The sequence below is a fragment of the Balaenoptera physalus genome (genome assembly GCF_965194825.1).
Source record: "Balaenoptera physalus genome assembly, chromosome: 17".
Taxonomy (NCBI): domain Eukaryota; kingdom Metazoa; phylum Chordata; class Mammalia; order Artiodactyla; family Balaenopteridae; genus Balaenoptera; species Balaenoptera physalus.
The window spans coordinates 84,742,870-84,763,000 of record NC_138895.1 but is presented as its reverse complement, the minus strand read 5'-3'; the positions used below and the strand labels follow the sequence as shown (position 1 = coordinate 84,763,000).

The following is a 20,131-nucleotide window of genomic DNA, read 5'->3' as shown; positions in this document are numbered from 1 at the left end:
CTCTGTGTCGTGTTGAAGAAATAGTTGCCTACCCCAAGGTCACGCTTTCTTCTAGAAGTTTGGCTATTTTAACGTTTATATTCAGCCTACGATCCTTCGTGAGTTAACTTTTACTCGACGTCTGAGGTGGGGGGGGTCAAGGTTTCTTTGTCTCCTCCCAGAGACGTTTGCTGAGACGAGCCCCTCCCCCCCACCGAAATGCAGAGCCGGAGACTGTGCTCTTGCTGGGCTGTCCGTCCTCACCACCCACCTGTGTGTCTGGCCTCCGTATTCTTCAGGTGAACCGTAGCAACACTGGCTCAGTTTCTCAGCCTTCCCCAGCCAGCCAGCCTCCAAACCCACCCACCTGCGTTTAAGCTTCTCATCTGCCCGCTGTGCAGGGCTTGCCTCGTCTCAGTCTTGCGGGAACAGTGTTGCGTGGGTTTTGCCTGTCTCCGGGCACACCTGCTGAGGTGTCACCTTTAGTGTTTTGTTTTGCCTTTTTTTGTGGCCCCAGCCAGTCCTGCTGGTGTCTTGGAGGCTTTGACGGGCGTGTGTTCACTTTGCAGCTAGCTACCTGCTCGCCCTCTGACTCTCAGGAGCTTTTGCTGTTGAGCTCGTGGGCCTTTCCCTGGAGTTGTGTGGATCCCGCTGTCTGCGCGGCCCCCACCCCCTTCCCTGGGGAGCCAGGCTGTGCTCACGTGTGACTCTAGGAGGAGCCGTCCCACTGGGGACTGTGGGGGAGGGGCACCTGCCCCCCCCCCATCTCCTCTCTTCCTGAGTCTCTTTAGGTAGCGGTGACATGCGGGTCCCTGAGGGCCGGGGCTTGTAGCATTTGGGGGTCTGGTTGTGTTCCCACTGTGTCACATGCTCCCGCTTGGGCTGCCCTCCAGTGTCTCTCAGCTCGGCCACGTCCAGGTGCTGTGGCCCCTTCGTGACGTACACGCGAGCGTGAATGTCCTAGGGGGTCACCAGAGGGACACGGGCGACTGGCGTGAGAGCCAGAGGTGCAGGGAGGTGCCTGCCGAGCAGGTGGCAGCCCTGGGCCCTGGGGCCAGAGGGGAGCTGGAGAGCCGGGGAGGGGTGTAGGTGGCCAGGGCCCTCTAACCCCGAGCCGTAGGCCACGTGGCGCTCAGCGAGCGAGGGGTTGCGAGCCGCGTCCCGAGCAGGGCTGGCTGCAAGGTGGAGCGCGCCGAGCGCCAGCCGACAGGGCTGCCGGGCAGTGCGAGGGCAGAGGCCCCGAGATGGGCCGCCAGGCAGGTAGGTGATGGGAGGCCTGGCCAAGGAGCGCGAGCCCTCTGCTGCCAGAGGTTAGGTGGCCTGGCATTTCACTGGGGCCTCGGCCCGTCCCGCCACCAGGGCTCCGCGGGGGCGCTCTCTGGGCTGGTCCCCGCGTCCCTGGTGATGGGGGTCAGAGCCATGGACACCAGGGCACAGAGGAGGGGTTGCTCTGAGGATGGTGTGTGGGCAGCAGGGGCGGACGGGCCGGCCCAGCTTTGCGGAGGGAGCCTGAGGAAGCGCCCTCGGGGCTCAGGGGGGCAGAGTCTGAGGTCTTGGCTCGGGGTGGGACGTGGAGGGGTGGTGGAGGCTGGGCTGGACCTGAAGCCCGGGCATCGCGGATGGTGCCCGGGGGTGTCCTCGGGTTGCAAGGGCCGGGTACCGGATGAGCCAGGCGACTGGCACAGGGCTCCTTCAGGGGTGTCCTCTGGGAGCCAGAGAACCTGGGGCTGGTGCTCTACTGCCTGAGCAGCCTTCCCTCGTCTGTTGCCCACGTGGAGCCCCTCCCCGATGCAGCCCTGCGGGAGAGGGCTGGGATGGGTGAGCTGGACTTCACGGGCACGGTGAGCCGGTGGGGGGGGGTGGGGGGGAGTTGGTGGGCAAGAGAGAGCGACGTGGGAGGGGCCGAGGGAGCAGAGGAAGGGCCCGCCCTGCCCCTTACCAGCAGTCAGGGGCCAGGGGAGCCCTGGGCGACAGCCCAGCCTGGAGGGCGACCCTTGGGCGCAGAGGACCGGGGTCCCGCCCTGGGCTACACCAGCCATTTGGCTGCCTCATCCTGGGCCCCCCCAGCCCCTCAGCCCAGCGAGCTGAACTCTGCCCTCTGGAGTGGGGCCATTAAGGCCCAATAATACCTGTTTTTTGCAGCTAACATACAAAACACCAATAGCTTCAGCTGAAATAGATTTTTAAAAGTGTCATTTTATGGAGAATTTTACTTTCTATCTTGTTGTTTATTAAGCTCTTAAAGGGAAAGCTTGTAATGCATGCATTGATCGAAATACCAATTGAATAGATGTGAGCACATAAAACAACCCAGCCCCGCATCATGCAGCCGTGGCGCTTGTACTGCAGGCAGCATGATTAGCGTTGCCCACCAGATGCCGGCTGGCCAGGGGCGCCCCGAATCATTTCTGTTCGTTACCAGGGAGAGATGGGGCGGGGTCCCTTGGGAAGGAGCAGCGCCCTCAGAGACGACGCCTAGGTGTCCTGCTGGGTCAGGGGGGCCCGTGGGAGCCAGCCCCCTGCCTGCACCCCCTGCCCCCCCAGTTCCACCCTCAAGTGCTCAGCCTGTGCCCTGGGCCGGCCTGCCCTCTCCAGGGCCGTCCTGTCCTTGTCGCGACCCACCAGGGCCCTCAGGCCTCAGCTCCCCCCCGGACCCGTAGCCCCACATCCACTGCGAGCAGGTGTGTCCTGGGAAGCCGAGCCATCACCTCGCCCCTGCCCCAGGGTGGCCGGGACCACACTCAGGAGGAGCACATCATGTGCCGGGAGGAGGGTCCTAGGAGGCCAGGTGGCCCCAGTCATCCCGAGGCCCGCACCGTCCGTCCGTCCGTCCATCCGCTGAGTCCCTGGCTCCCGGGAGCCCGCCCTGCCACCCCTCCTGGACCCTAGCCCCCGAGGGCCTCTGTCCCTCGCCCCCAGAACCCAGAACGTTCTGTCAGCACCTGCACGACAGGATGTCCTGCACGACGGCCGGGACCCCGAGTGAGGCCTCGGCTGGGAGGGCACAGCCTGTGGCGGGGAGCCAGGCCGTCAGCGTTTCCGTGGAAAGCCCGCTTAAGCAGTTTGCAGCCGTCACGGTGGCGGCAGCGGCTGAGCCTGACCTACTTGGGATTCGCCGCGCAGCCGCCTCCCCAGGCGCCCCTTCTGCTGACGGCGCGCTCCCCGCTTGCCTGGAGCTGCGTGGAAGCCGCTCCGTTTCCTGAAAACTGCTTCCCCGCTTGTTTTCTCTGCTCCTGGCCAGCCTGCCCGCCTCCCGGCCTCAGTCCCTCCAGCCGAGCCCAGGGGCCTCTCCTGGTGCAAGTGCCCCGTGTGTCCCGTCTCCCGCCCACCGAGGTGTCCTGTCTGCGTGTCTCCCCTCACACCTCAGGGCACCCCGGTGTGTGGGACCCGGGTGGCCCCCCCAGCCTCCCTCCTGGTGTGCGTTCACCCAGCACCAGTCACTGGAGCCCCCGCTCGCCAGCACGGCCCCCGCCCCGTGGTGCTCGCTCCCAGGTGTGACACGGCCCTATGCGGGGCCTGGGGCCCGTGACAGTGAGCCGTCGGGGTTGGGGGGAGGCTTCCCAAGGACCTGACGTCTGAGCTTGGTCTCCGGGCAGACCCGTGTGACAGGCAGAGGGACGGCACGTGCGCAGGCCCGGCTCGAGGGGGGTCACAGTGCCCTCCAGGAAGCAGTGGCCGGTGAGGGCCCGAGAGACCCGCCTGCAGGGGGGCAGGTGGAGCGCGGGGAGCTTGAGCAGACGTGCAGCTTTCAAACCAGCTGATGGGACGGGGAGCCCACCAGGGAGCCGTGAATGAGGGCAGGACCCCAGACTGCCTCTGGGGCGAGAGGGCAGCTTCCTCGGTGACGGTGACAGAGGTCTGGGCTGCGTCCCCATCCCGGGGCGGGGCGGGGCGTGCGGAGGAGGGGAGCAGACTGTGGGGACTGGGAAGAAGGTGCCAGCAAAACGCCTCTGTGCCTGGGGGGCCTTCCCATGGGAACATAGCCGTCGGTTCCGCCAGCAGCTTCTCGTCCGGGCGCGGGCTCCCTGGGCCTGGCTCTGTCCCCGGCGGGGTCTCTCCCACCTGCTCTGGGCCCACGTGGCCTGTGCCAGGCCGCCTTAGGACAGGGTGCTGAGAGGCCTGGCCCTCAGCAGGGGATGTGCCGGAGCGGGGCCCCTTCAGCTCCCGTGTGGTCCTGCTGTCCCACCTGAGCAGTGACAGCCGAGGAGGAGCCCGGCGGGGCTGTGCTGGCGGCCTGAGGCAGTGTCGGTTTAGAGGCCAGTGGACCTGGCGAGGAGGCCCGGGCACCCGGGCGCAGCTCCAGGGTGACGATCGCCCTGCCCAGGGTGTCCTGGAGGCTGGGGCTGCTTCCAGGGTCTCCAGGGCCAGGCCGGCTCCCTGCCCCTCGCCTCCCTGCACCCGACTGTGCCCTCTGTCAGGAGGAGCCACTCTGTGGGCCTTCAGGTGACGTGGCCCGGCAGGCTGCCTGTCCTCGGCCCAGGGTCTTGGGTGCACTGGGGCAGGCGAGGTGCGCGGTGTTTAGGAGCTGGTCTGCCTGTCCACTCCGTGCGTGCACACCTGTGCCCCAGGTTGCCAGGCCGCTTAGCCGAGGATGCCCTGGCTGGGCCCATCTCAGCCGTGCAGCCCGAGAAGCAGACCCGCAGCAGGGGCGCCGTGCGCACGGTGTTGGGGGCTACACAGACCTGCTTGGGCAGTGGCCAGGAAGTGTGCAGGGAGCCTGGGTGTCCAGGGCCAGCCTTCGAAACCGCTGGGGGGTGGGGGAGCCCTGGCAGGCTGGGCACTCGGCCACTGCCGGCAGTGTGACAGCAGTGTGACAGCAGTGCGCCCCGCAGGCCGGGCAGAGGATGCGTCACACTCACCCTGGCTCCTTGGGGAGAGCTTTCCTGTCTTACCCAGACCCTGACGCCCCGTCTCTCGGGGTCCCTTTTCCCTGGGACTTTCTACTCGCTTCCCGGGTACAGCAGGTGAGAGGGGCCTCAGAGGGCAGAGCCCCTTGGAGTTCCTGGATGGCCTTGGGCCTAGAAGTTTCTAGCTGCTCCCCAGACAGCGGGCACGTGGACCGCTTTTCTTTTTAAACCTACTTTTGTGGCGTGTGTGTCTTTCTCCCCATTACTGCCGCTTTTCATTTAGAACGTTATCTCCCCCCCACCTGTCCTTCGTGGCCCCCAGGGGGCCGAGGGGAGGCCCAGCCCTCACCCCAGAGTAGTCAAGGTTATGGTGATAAATCCTGGGGCATTGTCACCACTATTCGGAGTAAATTGGCTGGCCGCTTTCGGGCTGAAGAAAAGATAATTTGCTGTAGTATTTCAAATGGATTAGAAATGGATTTGAAGGGAAAGTTCATGCCTCCCATCACAAAGGCGAGAAGGAGGACTATCGTAAGGCACGGTTCCCTCCCTGGCCTTCATTATCCACGCTTAATACCTTTCCTATTTTCCAGCGTTAATGAAATTTCCTGGCGGCAGGGGCCTGCCGGACGGATGGGAGAAGCTTTAGATCTGAGGCTCCTGTTGTAGAAAAGGAATTACAGGCCCTTGCAGCGAGGGCAGGCGTGTTCTCTGGGTCCTTGGCCCTGCTATTATCTCATTAATTTTATCCCCTCTTCTCAATACAGTTCGTTTCCAAAGGCTGTCCTCTCCATTAGTGTAACAATTTACTGGAGTGCTGTGACACCCACGGCAGTGAAAAGCTACAAGGCGTTTGGGGCGGGGGGGCCCCCCAGCCCACTGTTCCAGCCCCCGCCTGCCCGGCACCTGCCAGGCCACAGGTCCAAAGTCAGCGGGACCAGCGGGAGAGGGAAGGGCAGAGGCGGCTCTGCGAGACTGCAGGCCAGGCCGGTTTCCATGGGCGGGGGGCCCTCCCCAACCCTCGCCGGCCCTCCCCGAGTTCTTTGGGTGCATCCACCTCCCCCAGGCAGCCCCAGGGCACCATCTGGGAATGCAGCTTCTCCCAGCTTGGCTCCCAGGCTCCTGGGGTGCCCCTGGGAGCTGTGGGTCCAGGGCTGTTGTCATGCTGCAGCCCTGCGCCCAGGCACGCGGGGTCCTCGGGCCCAGGTGTGAGCACAGACTGTGAGCGCAGAGCCGGGGCCTCGGAGCAGGAGGCCTGCTGCGCCTCCGCTCCTCCCAGAGGCCCGCAGTCGCCCCGTCACTGCACCAGAGCCCAGGGACATGGCTTTTCGGGTCGGAAAGGGGATGGATCGGTTGGTCGTGTTCATCCATAAGAATAATCAACATTGTCGCGAGAAAGAAGCGTCACCTGAGACGGGCGTTTTAGCTGTAAGAGCAAATCGCGGAAGGCAGTGATTAACAGGGCCACTTCTTCTCCTGGGGGTGGGGGGTGGCCAGCAACAGCCCCAGACTGAGGCTTCTCCGTGCACAGAGCTGTGGGGCGCAGGCCCTCGTGGGGGGCCGCCCGAGGGGGCCGGCACACGCTCTGCCCTGAAGCTTCCAGTTCCTTCTGACCCCAGGACCTGCCGGCCTCCACCCTGCTGGGCCCTGCCTGGGCGGGCCTCCTCTTCCCTTGGGCTGCCACGTGCTGCTTGAATCCCGCGGCGTCGCCTGCGTGGCTGCCTCTGGGGGCGGTGGTCTGTCCCTGTCCGGCCTCAGCCAGGAGCGCATGCCCGCCCACAGGTGGGGAGCTTTCTCACCCCTCGAAGGGCCTGACTCCCTCCCTCCCCCCGTCTCTCACGTTTGATGGGGGCCAGCGCCGTGGGCGGAGGGAGAGGCAGGTGGGAGAGGGGGTGCCCCTGGTAAGGGGAGGGGCGGCTTAGCGCGTCTTCGTTCCCGGCAAGCGCAGTCCCCACGGTCGCAATGCACAGCCTGTGCGGGAGGCTGGGGGCCGGCCCTGAGCGGCCACCCCATGGTGAGGGCCTGGGCGCCACAAGCAGCCGGCGCTCCGGGTCGGGGGGCGACCCTGGGTGCACAGGTGGGGGCTGCGGAGTGAGGGGGCCCTGACGCTGCCCCTGGCCCAGGGCTGGCAGATGAAAGGGCTGCTGCTTTGTGGGCGGGGAGACCTCTGAGGGCTCGGGACGGTGCGGGGCTGGGCGCTGGGGCTGTCAGGGGCCTCTCGGCCTCGGGCTAAGTGAGCTGTGGCGGCCACTGGCCTGAGCTCTGCTCTCAACCTTGGGGCTCAGGACTCGGGCCAAGCTGTGCATTTCGGACAGCAGCCACAGCTCCTGCAGAGGGTCCCCGGCTCCCAAGGCTGACAGCGTTCTGCAGTGAGGGGAGGAGACCCCACCCAGGCCTGCCCCTCCTCACACCTCCACCTGGCCTTGGTGCGAGCCCAGGGGACAGGGCAGGTGCCCTGAGGCCACAGCGGGTAGATCTGCGGTCCCAAGGTCCGGGAGAGCCTAGAGGTCTGGCTCCTCCCCCAGAGGATGCCCATGTGCCCCGTGAGAGGGCAGCTGGGGCCTGTCGGCACGGCCAGCGTGGGCCGGGCTGCCAAGGACCCTTGGCAGGAGACCTTCGCTCCAAGTTTGGTGTTTGTGAACTTAAGTTTTAATTAAGGGAAGCTGGGTTGCGTGCTTTCTGGCGGGAGCTCCTCCTCGGCCTCCTGCTTGGCGCTGCCGCTTCGGGCCCCCAGCGCCCGGCTCACTCGGCTGGTTACAACGACCCCCAACTCGCAGATGGAGAGATGGAGGCCAAGGGGTGGGCCAGCTTGCGTGCTAGGGTGCCCAGAGGCCTGCCGCGTCCCGTCTGCGCTTCAGACCCAGGTCTGGGCGCCCCCCCGCTGGCCCTAGGGAGCCAGGAAAGGGTGTACTGCTGCCCAGGTGGAGTTGGGGTTCATATGCTCCCAGGGGAAGGGGCTGCAGGGCGTGGGGGCCTCAACGGGAGCACTTTGGAGAACCCAGAGGGAAGGGGCCATGTGTGCCCCAGGACGGGCCCTGACTTCAGCTGGCTCCTCTGCTGGGCCCCAAGCTGCCGCTGGTGGCACTGCCTGCGGTAGGGCCACCCTCCTCACGCCCCGCCCCTCCTGCTGCTTGGGGGCCATCTTCGGGTAGAGGTGATGCTCACGCGACAGCCGGTGCCCCCTTGCCCAGGTTTGCCAGTGGGGCCCGAATGTACACTGGGCGGTGACAGCGTGATGAGCAGAATCTGAGCTCATAGGGAATTAAGCTCAATTTGCATAAACGGATTCCTGCTGAAATGCACCGGAGGGTCAAGGCCAAGTCCTTCTGGAGCCCTGAGGCCCTGGGCAGCGGGAGGGCCTTGGACCCCTCGTGGCGGCTCGGGGAGCAGGTCCACCAGGGCAGCTGCAGGCCCAACATCTGTGGGACCTGGGTCTGGGGCTGTGCGGCCGCTGCCCGCTGTGTGTCTGTGGGGGGACTTCTCCCGACCCGTCTGCCCTTGGGCTGGCCTGGGCGTCCGCTAACCCCAGGACAGGCGGCTCAGTCCTCTGTCAGCCCTTGACCTCGAGGAGACTTCAGTCTTTCCCCCGACACAGCTTGCCGGCGGGAGCGGGGTCTGTGAGCCTGTCCCCTCCCAGTCTCTGTGCAGGGCCCTCCGTGCAGTGGAAAGAGAGGCGGGGAGGGCAGGGCGGGCAGTGGAGCTTGCTGACCCCACAGCACGGCCTTCCCAAAGCCGGGGTGGCACCACTGGGGCAGTGTCCAGGAGGTGTTCCCGGGCAGTGGTGACGGCCACAGGCCTTGGAGTAGACCCTCAGGGCCGCCTTAGTGCAAGCACCGAGGGCACAAAGGAGCCCTCTCGAAGCTGTGTCGCAGGGGCGCGCGTGTTGGAGGGGGAGGCTCAGTCCCAGCCTGGTTGGTGGGGTTGAGGGTGCCCCCTCCTGTGCCAGCGGAGGGCGGGGGGCAGAGGTTTCCCGACCGCGGGCCCTGGGGCTGGGCTGACAGGCGTTCCCTGTCCTTGCAGGTCCTTGGTGCTGAACGGCCTGCGTACTGCTGCAGCAGGTGGGAAAGCCCAGCCCGGCTCCCCTCGGTGGCGGAACAAAGGCTACCGCTGCATCGGAGGCGTCCTCTACAAGGTGTCGGCCAACAAGCTCTCCAAGACCTATGGCCGGCCCGGCAGCGACGGGGGCAGCAGGCCCCTCCTGCGCGCAGGTGAGGCTCCTGGCGGGTGAGGGCTGTGCGTGCGCCGTTGCTCTAGGCTGGCCACCGGTCGGAGGCCCCGGGCCTGGGGCTCTCCCGGAGCCGGCCCGAGCGAGGGCTCCCCAGACAGCGCCCCAGCCCCAGGGCCGTTTCACTCCTGCTCGCAGAGCCTCAGGAATTGCCCCTCACAAGGCTGGCAGCGGCCACGATGGGGAGGCCCCCCAGGGACTGCTCGGGTGCACCTGCCTCTTGCTTGGCTAAGCCGCCGCTGATTTTCTGTGTTTTGCTCCTGGACAAAGGAGATGGCCCAGGTATGGTAAACGCTGCCTGGGCGAGTGAACACCTGGGGCTGCGGTGCCTAATCGCTTTGGCCAAGCCTCCCCGCTGTGCCTGGAGGCCGTCACTACCACATGCGCCCCCAGGCTGCGGAGAAGGAGATGCTTTGGATTTGCTTAGTGTGCACATTAACTAGAAAAATATTTTGGTTTCAGTCCAATTTTACTCTTTTCCTTTGCTGTCGAAAAGGGAAAAAAACAGGGAGAGGTTGCAGGTGGTACGGGGATTGCACAGGCCCAGCTACCCCCAGCCCCCAGCCCAACCCGCCCAAAGGGGCAGGAGGGAGAAGAGGCCCGGTCCAGGGAGGAGGCGGGGCGTGGGTGACCGCCCGAGGGCCCCTCCCGGAAGCCCTGCCTCTCTTCTCCCAGGGCCTCGGTCTGTTGGCCTGGGGCGCCCGGCTGCTGAATTCCAGGCCAGGTGCCCCGGGCTCCCCAGGACAGGCAGTCTCCGCCCGCCTCGTGCCTGCTTCCCACCTTGCGGGGTTGGGCTGTGTGGCCTCCCAGGGCCTCTGCCCCGACCTCGAGAGCTTGGTGGTGGAGGAGCGGGTGCACAGCCCTGGCCGGGCTCCTCAGGGGCCTCGGTGAGCCTCAGCCCGGGGGGCCGGGGCCTGGGGTCAGGGGACAGCCCTGCCCCACCCCGATTGCCTCTGACACCAGAGCTCAGCGGGCCTGTAGCACGTGGGCTCGTAGTCTGTGGGGCCCACACGCAGCTATGGGCATCTCAGAGGGCAGGGACCTCAGACCCCTCCTCTGTCCACGGCCGCTTCCAGCCTGCTGCTTCCCCTGAGCCGGGCCCCTCACGGGGCTGCCGCAGCCAGGCCTGCTGGCGGGCTGGACAGGGCCGTTGGTGCCCGGGCAACCAGACAAGCCCACAGGCATTGCGGGGCCCCACCTTCGAGCCGCTGCCCCGGGGTGCCGTGAGAGCCGGTGGGCGGGGCCGGCGTTAGGGACTGTGGGGCACTTCTCCCCGGGGAGGATGCCACGCTGAGCCCGCTGCCCTCCAAGTGCTGAGCTCCGCAGGGTCCCACCTCCCTGCTCAGACAGAGCGGTGGGGACAGGACGGTGGGGACAGGACGGCTGCAGGGTGGCGCCCTGGCCTTCCCCACCCCTCTTCCCCCGGCCCTCCAGCCTCTGGGCGATTAGGTGAGGTGGGGGGGGGTGGAGGCCTCCACCCTGCTGACCCGCCCCTGCGGGCAGCCCTGGGGCTCAGCCCTCCCACCTCAGGGTCGGGGCAGGGAGGTGGGGTTTGGAGCACAGACCACAGGGCAGCCTGTCCTGGGGGCACGAGGCCGGCCCAACACAGCAGCAGCGGCCTGGACCCCCATACGGGTGGCCGACTCTTGGCTGTAAGGCAGGTGGATTGCTCCCAGCTGTGGGAATGCCTGTGGACCGGCAGCCCACTTAGGTGAATGATAATTAAGGAAAGAAATTTTCTCCTCCGGAGTCGACAGAGCTTTGACTTCAGCGAGAAAGTGCAGGCCTCCTTGGGAGGGGGCGGGGGCTCCACCCCCTCTCCTCCTGGCTGCCGGCCTCTCTGGGACAGCATCAGCCCCTGGTTGGGGTGCCCGAGCCATCCCAGGCTTCGTTGGGGAGAGCCTTGCCCTGCCCAGCTCCCGAGCCCCAGGGGCAGGGCCTTCTAGCAGGCAAACCCCGCTTCCCTGGAACCCCGGGGCCAAGCACTTCCTCCCAGGTCTAAGGTCTGCCCACCCGAAGGGCCCAACCCTGGGACCCCTCCCCACATGCTTCGGCCTGGAACCTGGCGGGGGTCCCCCCAGGCGGTGGCTGTGACGGGGGCTCCACTGGGCCTGGCCTGTGCCTCGGCCCCGAGAGCCAGCAGGTCCCTGCAGTGGAGCAGAAGCCCCGCGTCCCCCTGCCAGAGCCGCCTCGCTCGGCCTGGGCTGCAGGCCCGGCTCCCAGGCTTCTCCTGAGCCCCAGGCCCCAGACCGAGGCAGAAGTATGCTGTGGTGGGCAGTCTCCCTGCTGCTGCTGACCTGCCACCATGCGCCCTGGGCAGGTAGTGCGGGGGGGAGGGGTGGGGGGGGCGGTGTCTGAGTCGCTGCCTGGGCGGGGGCTGCCTCGCCACCTGAGTCTATTTTGGGAAGACCCCTGGGAAGTGCAAGCTCTCCGGAAGGCTCAGTGCCTCCTGCTCCGAGGTCGCCAAGGGTTTTCAGCTGAACTTTTCAGCGCCTCCACGCCTCTTTTCAAACAGCTACTTTATGTGCATTTTTTAGCACTGCAGAGTATTTGAAAAGATGCTTCCTGTTCTTGTAAAAACTCCTACCGGGCTCTGCACTGGCATTTTTTTTTAAGAGCAGAAGTGGAAAGAGGAGTAAACCTGCCCGCCCCCTGCCCCGACCAGAGGGCCAGGCCTGCGGGCCGCTCTGACAGGCAGGCACATGGCGACAGCGGCCCCTGGCGGGGGCAGATGGCGCCACAGCGTCGCCGGCAGCCTGGGTGGCTGCCCCGGAAGCTGCGCTCACCGGCAGTGATCAGATTGCACCGTCGCCCTCAGGCTGGCAGGTGGAGGGCCACCGCGTGCCATCTGGACTGGCCTCCACTGCCACCCTGAGGATGGGTGTCCCCGGCCTGGAAACCAGACTCCAGTATGGCCTGGAGCCATCCTAAGACCCCCTCCCCGCCAGCCCTCACGCTCTGAGCCCCCTCTCTCCCTTCTGTGTCATCGCGTTCCCTTCCCCCATTCACACACAGTAACTCAGCCGCCTGGGCCACCGTGCAGAGCACTTCCCTCCTGCGGGGGTCTCGCGGCACAGCCCTGGAGCCGCTTTTTTTAACTTGAGGAGACTGAGGCTCAGAGGAGGGCGGGCGCTGGCCAGAGGGCAGCTCCAGCAGGGCAGTGAGGGCACTGGCCCAGAACGGGCTCACAGAGCGTCCAGGGAGCGGTCAGGGCTTCGCAGAGGGTGGGATGTGGAGGAGGGCGTCTGAGGGTCCGGCCTGTGGGGCGCAAAGGGGGGTTTGGGTTTGGACAGGCCAAGTGAAGTGTCCGAACACTGGTGTGACTGGGTGAGGAGCTTGGGAGAGCAAGCTGAGCGGGCCCTGGGAAAGGATGCCCTGGGGCGAGCCAGGGAGAGGGCCTACAGGTGACAGGAGGGCCGCCTGCCCAGGCCTCCCACGTGGCCCCGGCTCCGGTGGGGCGGGGGGCTCGGGGCCAGGCAGCTTGGGGGTGTCCCTTTTTAAACCTGGGGTGCTTTGTCATCGCCTCAGGTCCCTAGAATTTCTGAGTGATGTCACTCGTGCCTCCTGCTGCCGGATCCATTTCAGCAGCTGCCTGTGGGAAACCGGATCTGGTCTGGGAAGGGTCATGTGTGTGTTGAGGAACTGTGGCCGTCCTGAGCAGCTCTCACCCTGCCCGGCCCGCCTTGGTCCTGGGGAGTGACCTGGTATCAAAAAGGCAGGCGGGAGCCGTATATTAGCCCAGATGCCCCTTCTGCAGGGTGAGCTCACACCGCAGAAGACAGCGCCACTCGCCTGCCCCGCGTCCCCTGCCCCCAGGGCCCAGCCCCACCCGAACCCCAGCTGCCCTGGCTGAGCGTCCACCTGTTCCCTTCCTGTCGCCACCGACCACTTTGTGAGCAACTGCCCTTCAGGCCACAGTCAGTGACCTCAGAGAGGCCTTGCTTGGTCTGTGCATTGGGGTTTTGAGGAGTGTCTTACAAGGTGCCTCCAAAACTGTGAGGAGCGGGTACCCGCCAGGGCCTCCAGCCACACGACGCAGGCCGAGGTCGGCACACAGCTTCCTCAGGGCCTGGCAGTGAGGATTTCAGGATTTGTGGCCATACACATCTTTTTTGTTTTTATCTTATGACGCTTTAAATAAGCTATTCTTAGCTACTGCATTACCAGCTGGCATTCCCAGACCCCACTCAGGTCACGCGTCCCTGGGTTCTGCTCTAGACAGAGGAAGGTGGCAGGGAAGCCCCACCACCCACTGTTCCTGGGACCACTTGCCTTGAGGCAAGACCACCGGCCAGGGACTTCCCTGGTGGCGCAGTGGTTAAGAATCCGCCTGCCAATGCAGGGGACACGGGTTCGAGCCCTGGTCCGGGAAGATCCCACATGCTGCGGAGCAATTAAGCCCGTGCACCACAACTGCTGAGCCTGTGCTCTAGAGCCCGCAAGCCACAGCTGCCAAGCCCACGTGCCACAACTACTGAAGCTTGCGCGCCTAGAGCCCGTGCTCCGCAACAAAGAGAAGCCACCACAGTGAGAAGCCTGCGCACTGCAACGAAGAGTAGCCCCCGCTCGCCACAACTAGAGGAAGCCCGTGCATAGCAACGAAGACCCAACGCAGCCAAAAATAAATAAATTAATTAATTAATAATAATTTTTAAAAAAAGACCACTGGCCAGCAACCAGGGTGGCCTCGGGGAGCTGTGCCACCAGACCTGGTCCCTGAGCCTTCGTCCCTGCCCGCTTCTGCCTTCTCGCCTCGGCCTCTCCCCTGCACGGGGCTGGGAGGTGGCCGGGCAGGGGTCCAGGAGGGCAAGCGGTTTCCTGGAGGGAAACCAGGAGGGGTTTCCTGAGGGTGGGGCATCCCAGGGGGCTGGTGCCAGGCAGGTGAGCTGGGAGAGGGCAGAGCCCGGGGCGGTGGGCCTGGAGTGACCGGCCTCTCCCCGCAACAGGCCGCTTGGACCCTGCCAGCAGCTGCAGCCGCTCCCTGGCCAGGTACGTCCCTTGGGGTTGGGGGCGGGGTGCTCCCCGTCCTTCCGGGGCTCACGGACGTCTGCCCCCTCCCCAGCCGGGCCGTGCAGCGCAGCCTGGCCATCGTGCGGCAGGCGCGGCAGAGGCGGCGCCGGAGGAAGGAGGAGTACTGCATGTACTACAACCGCTTCGGCAGGTGCAACCGCGGCGAACACTGCCCCTACATCCACGACCCCGAGAAGGTGGCCGTGTGCACCAGGTGCGCCCGCCGCGGCCTCCCTGCAGGTGGGGTGGGGGCTGGCGCGGACTCCCCGCCCCTCAGACCCTCCCTGTTTGCCTAGGTTTGTTCGGGGCACGTGCAAGAAGACGGACGGGACCTGCCCCTTCTCCCACCACGTCTCCAAGGAGAAGGTGAGTTTTCCCCTGTCCCCTGCGCCCGTGGGGGCGGGGGTGGGACCTGGAGGCTCTGCCCCTCCATCCCGCCACGTGCCCAGTGGCCCCCAGGTGCGCCTGGGCTTGGTGAGGGGCAGCTGCGTGGGGCTGGGCCGTGGCGGAGGGGGGCGCACAGCTGGGCCCCCACAGTGCGGGGAGCTCTGAGGTCAGGGGTCAGTGCTGGCCGGGGGGCCGCCCGCCGCCCGGAGCGGGGGCTGCAGCGGGTCAGGGGAGGCGGGATCAGGCAGAGGCGTGCTGCTGCTGCAGCTTTTCCCCTTGAGGAACTTGAAAAGAATCAGCATTTTTCTCCCTAGTAGAGCTTCGAAACTCTGCTGTGAGCAATTTGGAAATTCACGTCGAGTTTCGGGTTCATTAGCTCCAGCTCCAAAGCCGGTGCAGGCTCTGAGCTGTCTAACGCGGAAGCCCCGCACCAGCGCCCTGAATTAATGTTATTGTTATTTGTGTGGACGTGCTGAGTGCAAACAAGGTTAATTGAAATGAGAACGCAGTTTCCTCTTGATAATGGTGCTGACAGCTAGAGGAGTTCCGTTTGGTGCAAGAGTTGGCTTTATTACCCCTTTTTATTAGCGCTAATTTGGGCCCTGTATCAAAACGCACATTAAGGGAATTGTCTGCAGCCAAGGCACTGCCAGCCCCAGGCCGGCCGCTCCCTTCTGCGCTGCAGTTAAAAGACAATTAAAAATAAAGTCTCCTCGCTAAATCACCCTTTGTTTCTCTGCTTTCTCTCCTTCCCTCCTCAGCTGTAGTGGTATTCAGCTCCCCCCACCCCACGCCTCTCCCCAGAAAAGTGGCTTTTCGAAGCCCCTGTGTGTCCTCTGCAGGCAGGCAGGAGTCCAGTGGGGTGTGGTGAGGAGTCCGGCCGGGAGAGGCCAGCAGTGGGGGGGTGCCCGGGGACCACGTGGGCAGGGCAGGCAGGTCTGACAGCGGAGGGAGGACGCCCCCCGAGAGGTGTGAGGCCTGTGGAAGGTGTGAGACCTACAGGGTGACAGCTCCTGGCACGGTTCCATCCCCCCAGGAGGGGCAGGGCTCACCCCAGGGGCCCCAACCCAGGAGTCCTTGCTGCCTGGAAGAGTGGCGGCTTCAGGGGTCATCATGGGCGACTTCAGAGGCACACACCCTCCCCTCCCGCCGTCCGCTGGCCCTCAGGCCTCAGTCCCCCCACGGGGGAGAAGGGGGGCTGCGCACCCTGTGTCCCCCACCAGGTCTCCCCTGGGCCCGCCTGCCGACGGGCCGGGGTGCTGGGAGCCTGCCGCCTGCACCAGTGCCCCACAGTGCCCGCCTGCGGTCAGTGCTCAGCAGAGCCCCGCGGCCAGGCTTCACCGGCCAAGTCAGGTCTCCAGTTCACGGACGCTGCCAGCTGTCCACGCGTCAGGCAGCTGGAAACTCTGCTGGGTTTCAGGCCCTGTGGGCTGACACCCCAGCTAGAGCCCCCCTGCGCCGCCTCCCTCCTACCCGCCAGCCCTGCTCTTCTAGACCAACCTCCTCCTGGCCCATGCCACCCCAGCCCTACACCCTGGAAACCAGGCAGGCTCGGGGCAGGTGATGGACTCAGGTGACAGCACATCTGGGCCTGAGCCAGCCTGCTGGGCTGGGTCCCCTGTCTCAGTATCCTCATCTGGACCGTGTGAGGGCAGACGTGCTCTGCCCGGGCGACCTTCTGGGGAGGCTGAGGGTCTGACTTCAGGGTGGGCGGCCCCTCCTGCTGGCCAGCACTGTGTTTATTTCCACAGTCAGTGTGTGGCTCATGCCTGGCGGTGGAGCCCTGGGTGGGGCCCTGGCGTTCCTGCCTGTGAAGTGGGCTGAGGAGGGGGGCTCGGGGGAAGTGGCCTGCCCTCAGCCTCACTGCCTTCCCGCCCCCCCAGATGCCCGTGTGCTCCTACTTCCTGAAAGGAATCTGCAGCAACAGCAACTGTCCCTACAGCCACGTCTACGTGTCCCGCAGGGCGGAGGTCTGCACCGACTTCCTCAAAGGCTACTGCCCGCTGGGCGCGAAGGTGAGGGGCGGGGCGGCGGGAGGGGCTCGCGGCTGCATCCTCGCCGGCACGCTTGCCTGTGGGCTCAGCTCAGCTCCGCTTTGTGGGAGAGCTGCCGGCAGCTGAGAAACTGAGAAGCGGGTGCCCTCCGCGCCGCCGCGGCTCCTTCAGGTGGGGCCCGCCCCCGTGGGCCTGCGGGGCAGCGGGGAGGCCGCACGGGCGTGGGGGCCCCCGCACAGGCCTCTCCGGTCCCGGTGCCCCGAGAGGGCGCCCCGTCACCAGCCTAGGGGCTGCAGCAAGGCCCGCTGCCACCCCTTCCCACACGCTTGTGAGTGACCGCCCTGCCTCGGGGACCCGTGGTCTGCCGTGGGGGACCAGGCCTGGGCCCTGCGCAAGGGGAGCGCGTGGCAGTGCGGGGCCGGCTCCCCTCCCGTCCTGCGCCGGCCCTTCCCCGAATCCTCTTCCTCCTGCCCAAGCCTAAGGGGCCGGGCCGGGCTCCGCAGACCCAGGGCCCCAAGCGGAGCCGGCGGTGACCCTGAGTGCGGCCCTTCCTGGAGGCGGGGCCCAGCAGGCAGCTCCCAAGCAGCCCAGGTGGGGCTGGGGGCAGGACCCCCGGAGGCTGGGGATGATTATTGTAAGAGATTCCATTTAAATGAAAATATCAAAGCAGTCTTTAAGGTCTGCCTCTATTAGTGGAAGTGCTTAGTGCGTCCCTTTCGGCGTGTGGGCGCTGCGAGGCTGCCCCATGATGGATAGCGGCTGGTAATTATAGGTGGGAAAAGCGCTGAGCAGGCCGGATCCGGCGGGAGCAGAGGCAGCCGCCTGGGCCGGCGAGGGTTAATTTTATTCTCTAAATAATATAAAAAGTGCTGAGTCGTCACCTTGCTCCTGAAGTGGAAGTCCTCAGATGGGCCCCAGAGAGTTTATAATATTCCACTGAATCAAGTGGAATTGTTAACCTTGCTTCACAAAGCGCTGGCTTGTTAAAGAGGCGCGTTCCCTTTCCTTGTGGATAATTTAGGCCCGGAGTGGTCCCTGCTCCTTCCCCTTTTCGGGGGCCAGGCGCTGCTCCTGGGCCTGAGGCTCAGCGGTCAGCCCCTCGCGTCTTCTCAGTTTGTCCCTCCGGACTCTCAGGACACTTGGGGACACGGCGTCCTCCTGTGGGACGCCTGTCACCTCGGGTGGTCCAGTGGCCACACGTCACAGGGTCGCCGCCGCAGAGCTTTCTGCGCGAACCCCGTCACTCTGGCGCTGGCGGCGGGGTGGCCTTGGTCCCTTGCTGTCCGGTCGGCGGAGCAGCTGTTAACGCGCGTGCCGTGGGGGACACCTCTGTGAGGCGCGGCGCTAGCAGCCCTGCTGCTCTGTCCGCCGCGTCGGAGCACCGCCACCAGCGCTGCCCTCAGAGGGAGCGCGCCCTTCCCTGCCTGCCCCCACCGGGAGTGCGTAGCAGTGCAGACTCCCCGACTCCGCGACTCCCACCGCGACCGCACTGTCGCCGTCCAGTGGCTCGCGTGGTCCCCAGGGTGCCTTCTGGCGCTGCAGGACGCGCAGCCCACCCCTGCCCTGGAACGGCCGTCCCTCCCGGCACCCTGGCTCCTCTTCCTCGTGTTCACAGCTTGTGGTCAGGGCGCTCACTGCAGCTGGGGTGTCGCGCGTCTCCAGCCCCTCCTGCCGCAGCGCACGTGCAGTCTCATCCGCGGCCACCTCTGTACCGACAGCCCCCGCCCGGCTGCGTCCCGGCCCTTGTGCCGCCCTCACATACTCTCCTCGACCTCCTTCTCGCCCTGCCCCTGCGTGTGTCAGGGTCTGGCCTTCCAGGGGCTCTCTGCCTGCTGGAGAGGCCCCTCCGCCCCTGTCCCCTGCTTCCTCCTGCCCTTCGGAGGCTCTTTGTCCCGTCATATCAGTCTTTGGAGTCACAGATAGCGTCTCCTTGTCACCGCCTGATAACTTGCCCCGGGTACCCTTTCTCAGGCTGAAATCCTTCCTGTTTTTATGGGAGCGTCCTTCCATTTTTCTCCATGTGGGTCTGGTTCCAGGATCTGCCCCCACCCAAGGCCACGAGCCCCTCCTGCGCCTTCTCCAGTTTGGCTTTACGAGCTGCGGTGAGGCGGGGTGGAGGCGAGGCTCTGGATGGGGCTCAGACCCCAGTCTGCTCGCAGCCGTGGCCCTGCACAAGTTGATCACCCTCTGGGCCTCGGTTTCCTTTCTGTAAAATTGGGGTAACGGTAGTACTTAGCATGTAGGAAGGTTGTGAAGATTACGAGGTTAGTGCAGGGGGCTTCCCTGGTGGCACAGTGGTTGAGAGTCTGCCTGCCAATGCAGGGGACACGGGTTCGAGCCCTGGTCCGGGAAGATCCCACCTGCCGCGGAGCAACTAAGCCCGTGTACCACAACTACTGAGCCTGCGCTCTAGAGCCCGCGAGCCACAACTACTCAGCCCCCGTGCCGCAACTACTGAAGCCCGCACGCCTAGGGCCCGTGCTCCGCAACAAGGGAGGCCACCGCAGCGGGAAGCACGCGCACCGCAACGAGGGGTAGCCCCCGCTCACTGCAACTAGAGAAAGCCCACGCGGAGCAACAAAGAGCCAATGCAGCCATAAATAAATAAGTAAGTAAGTAAATACGTACATACATTAGCGCAGCGCTTCACAGTCCTTTGAGGAAGGGGAGTGTCGGGGAGGCTCGGTGTCCCTGTTACCTAGCCTGTGGTGTGAGGTGCGACCTCGCTTCGTTTCTTCCACGTAGTGAGCCTTTCCCCGCAGATACGTGCTAAGCTGTCCGTTCTTTCCTCTCTGATTTGTGGTGCCACTTTTTAAAGCCAGCTTTATTGAGGTACGGTTTACATATCGCCCCGTTCATCTGTTGCACAGGTGTACGATTCGGTAGGTTTTAGTAAGTTTACGAAGTTGTGCAGCCATCACCACCCCCCGGTGCTGGAGCATTTGCGTCACCCCAGAACATTTCCTCAACCCTTTCTGTGGTCGGTCCTGTCTGCTGCCCCCCCGACCCCACCCCCAGGACACACTAACGTACCTCCGTCTGCGTGAACCTGTCTTTTGTGGGCAGCACACACGGGGGAGTCCTACCATGCAGACTTCGGCGTCTGGCTTCTGTCGTGAACGTGTTTTTGAGGGTCGTCGTGCTGTGGTCTTTAGCAGCACACGAGCGGCCCTCCACTGTGTGCAGGGACCACTTTCTGTTTCTCCGCTTGTCGGGGGATGGGCACTTGGGTTGTGGCCAGTGGGGCTGTTTGGAGTGAGCCTGCTGTGAGCGTCTGCGGGTCTCAGTGTGGGCACAGCCTGCGGGGATACCCGCCCGCACTGGTCCAGCTCCCACCAGGAATGAGTGAGGGTCTCATTTTGTCACTTCCTTGCCAGCACCTGCCAACCCTGTCACCCGTTTAAGTGCACAGTACAGTGGTTTTTGGTGTATTACATTTTTAATTTTGTAATTGTAGTAAACTAAATATAACATAAAATTTGCCCTTGTTAAGTATACAGGTCAGTGGCATTAATTACATTTACGATACTGTACAACACCACCACTGTCTTATTTCCAAAACTTTTCCATCACCCCAAACAGAGTCTGTATAAACAGTCGGCAATGGCTCCCTGTTCCCCCTCTCTCTCCAACTCCTGGCAACCACAGATCTACGTTTCATCTCCATGAATCTGCCTCTTCTAGGTATT

The 20,131-nt window shown here is 64.8% G+C and overlaps 1 protein-coding gene across 2 annotated transcripts in view; it reads left to right on the top strand.

Annotated features, from left to right (window-relative positions):
- The window catches only part of ZC3H3 (zinc finger CCCH-type containing 3), an 82,798-nt gene that overhangs the window by 47,785 nt on the left and 14,882 nt on the right, over positions 1-20,131 (top strand). For both annotated transcript variants that reach the window (XM_082433495.1, XM_082433496.1), the window contains exons 5-9: positions 8,847-9,034; positions 13,998-14,040; positions 14,114-14,275; positions 14,358-14,427; positions 16,332-16,463. In XM_082433495.1, the coding sequence (XP_082289621.1) occupies positions 8,847-9,034; positions 13,998-14,040; positions 14,114-14,275; positions 14,358-14,427; positions 16,332-16,463 (595 nt within the window). The remainder of the gene's footprint in view (positions 1-8,846; positions 9,035-13,997; positions 14,041-14,113; positions 14,276-14,357; positions 14,428-16,331; positions 16,464-20,131) is intronic.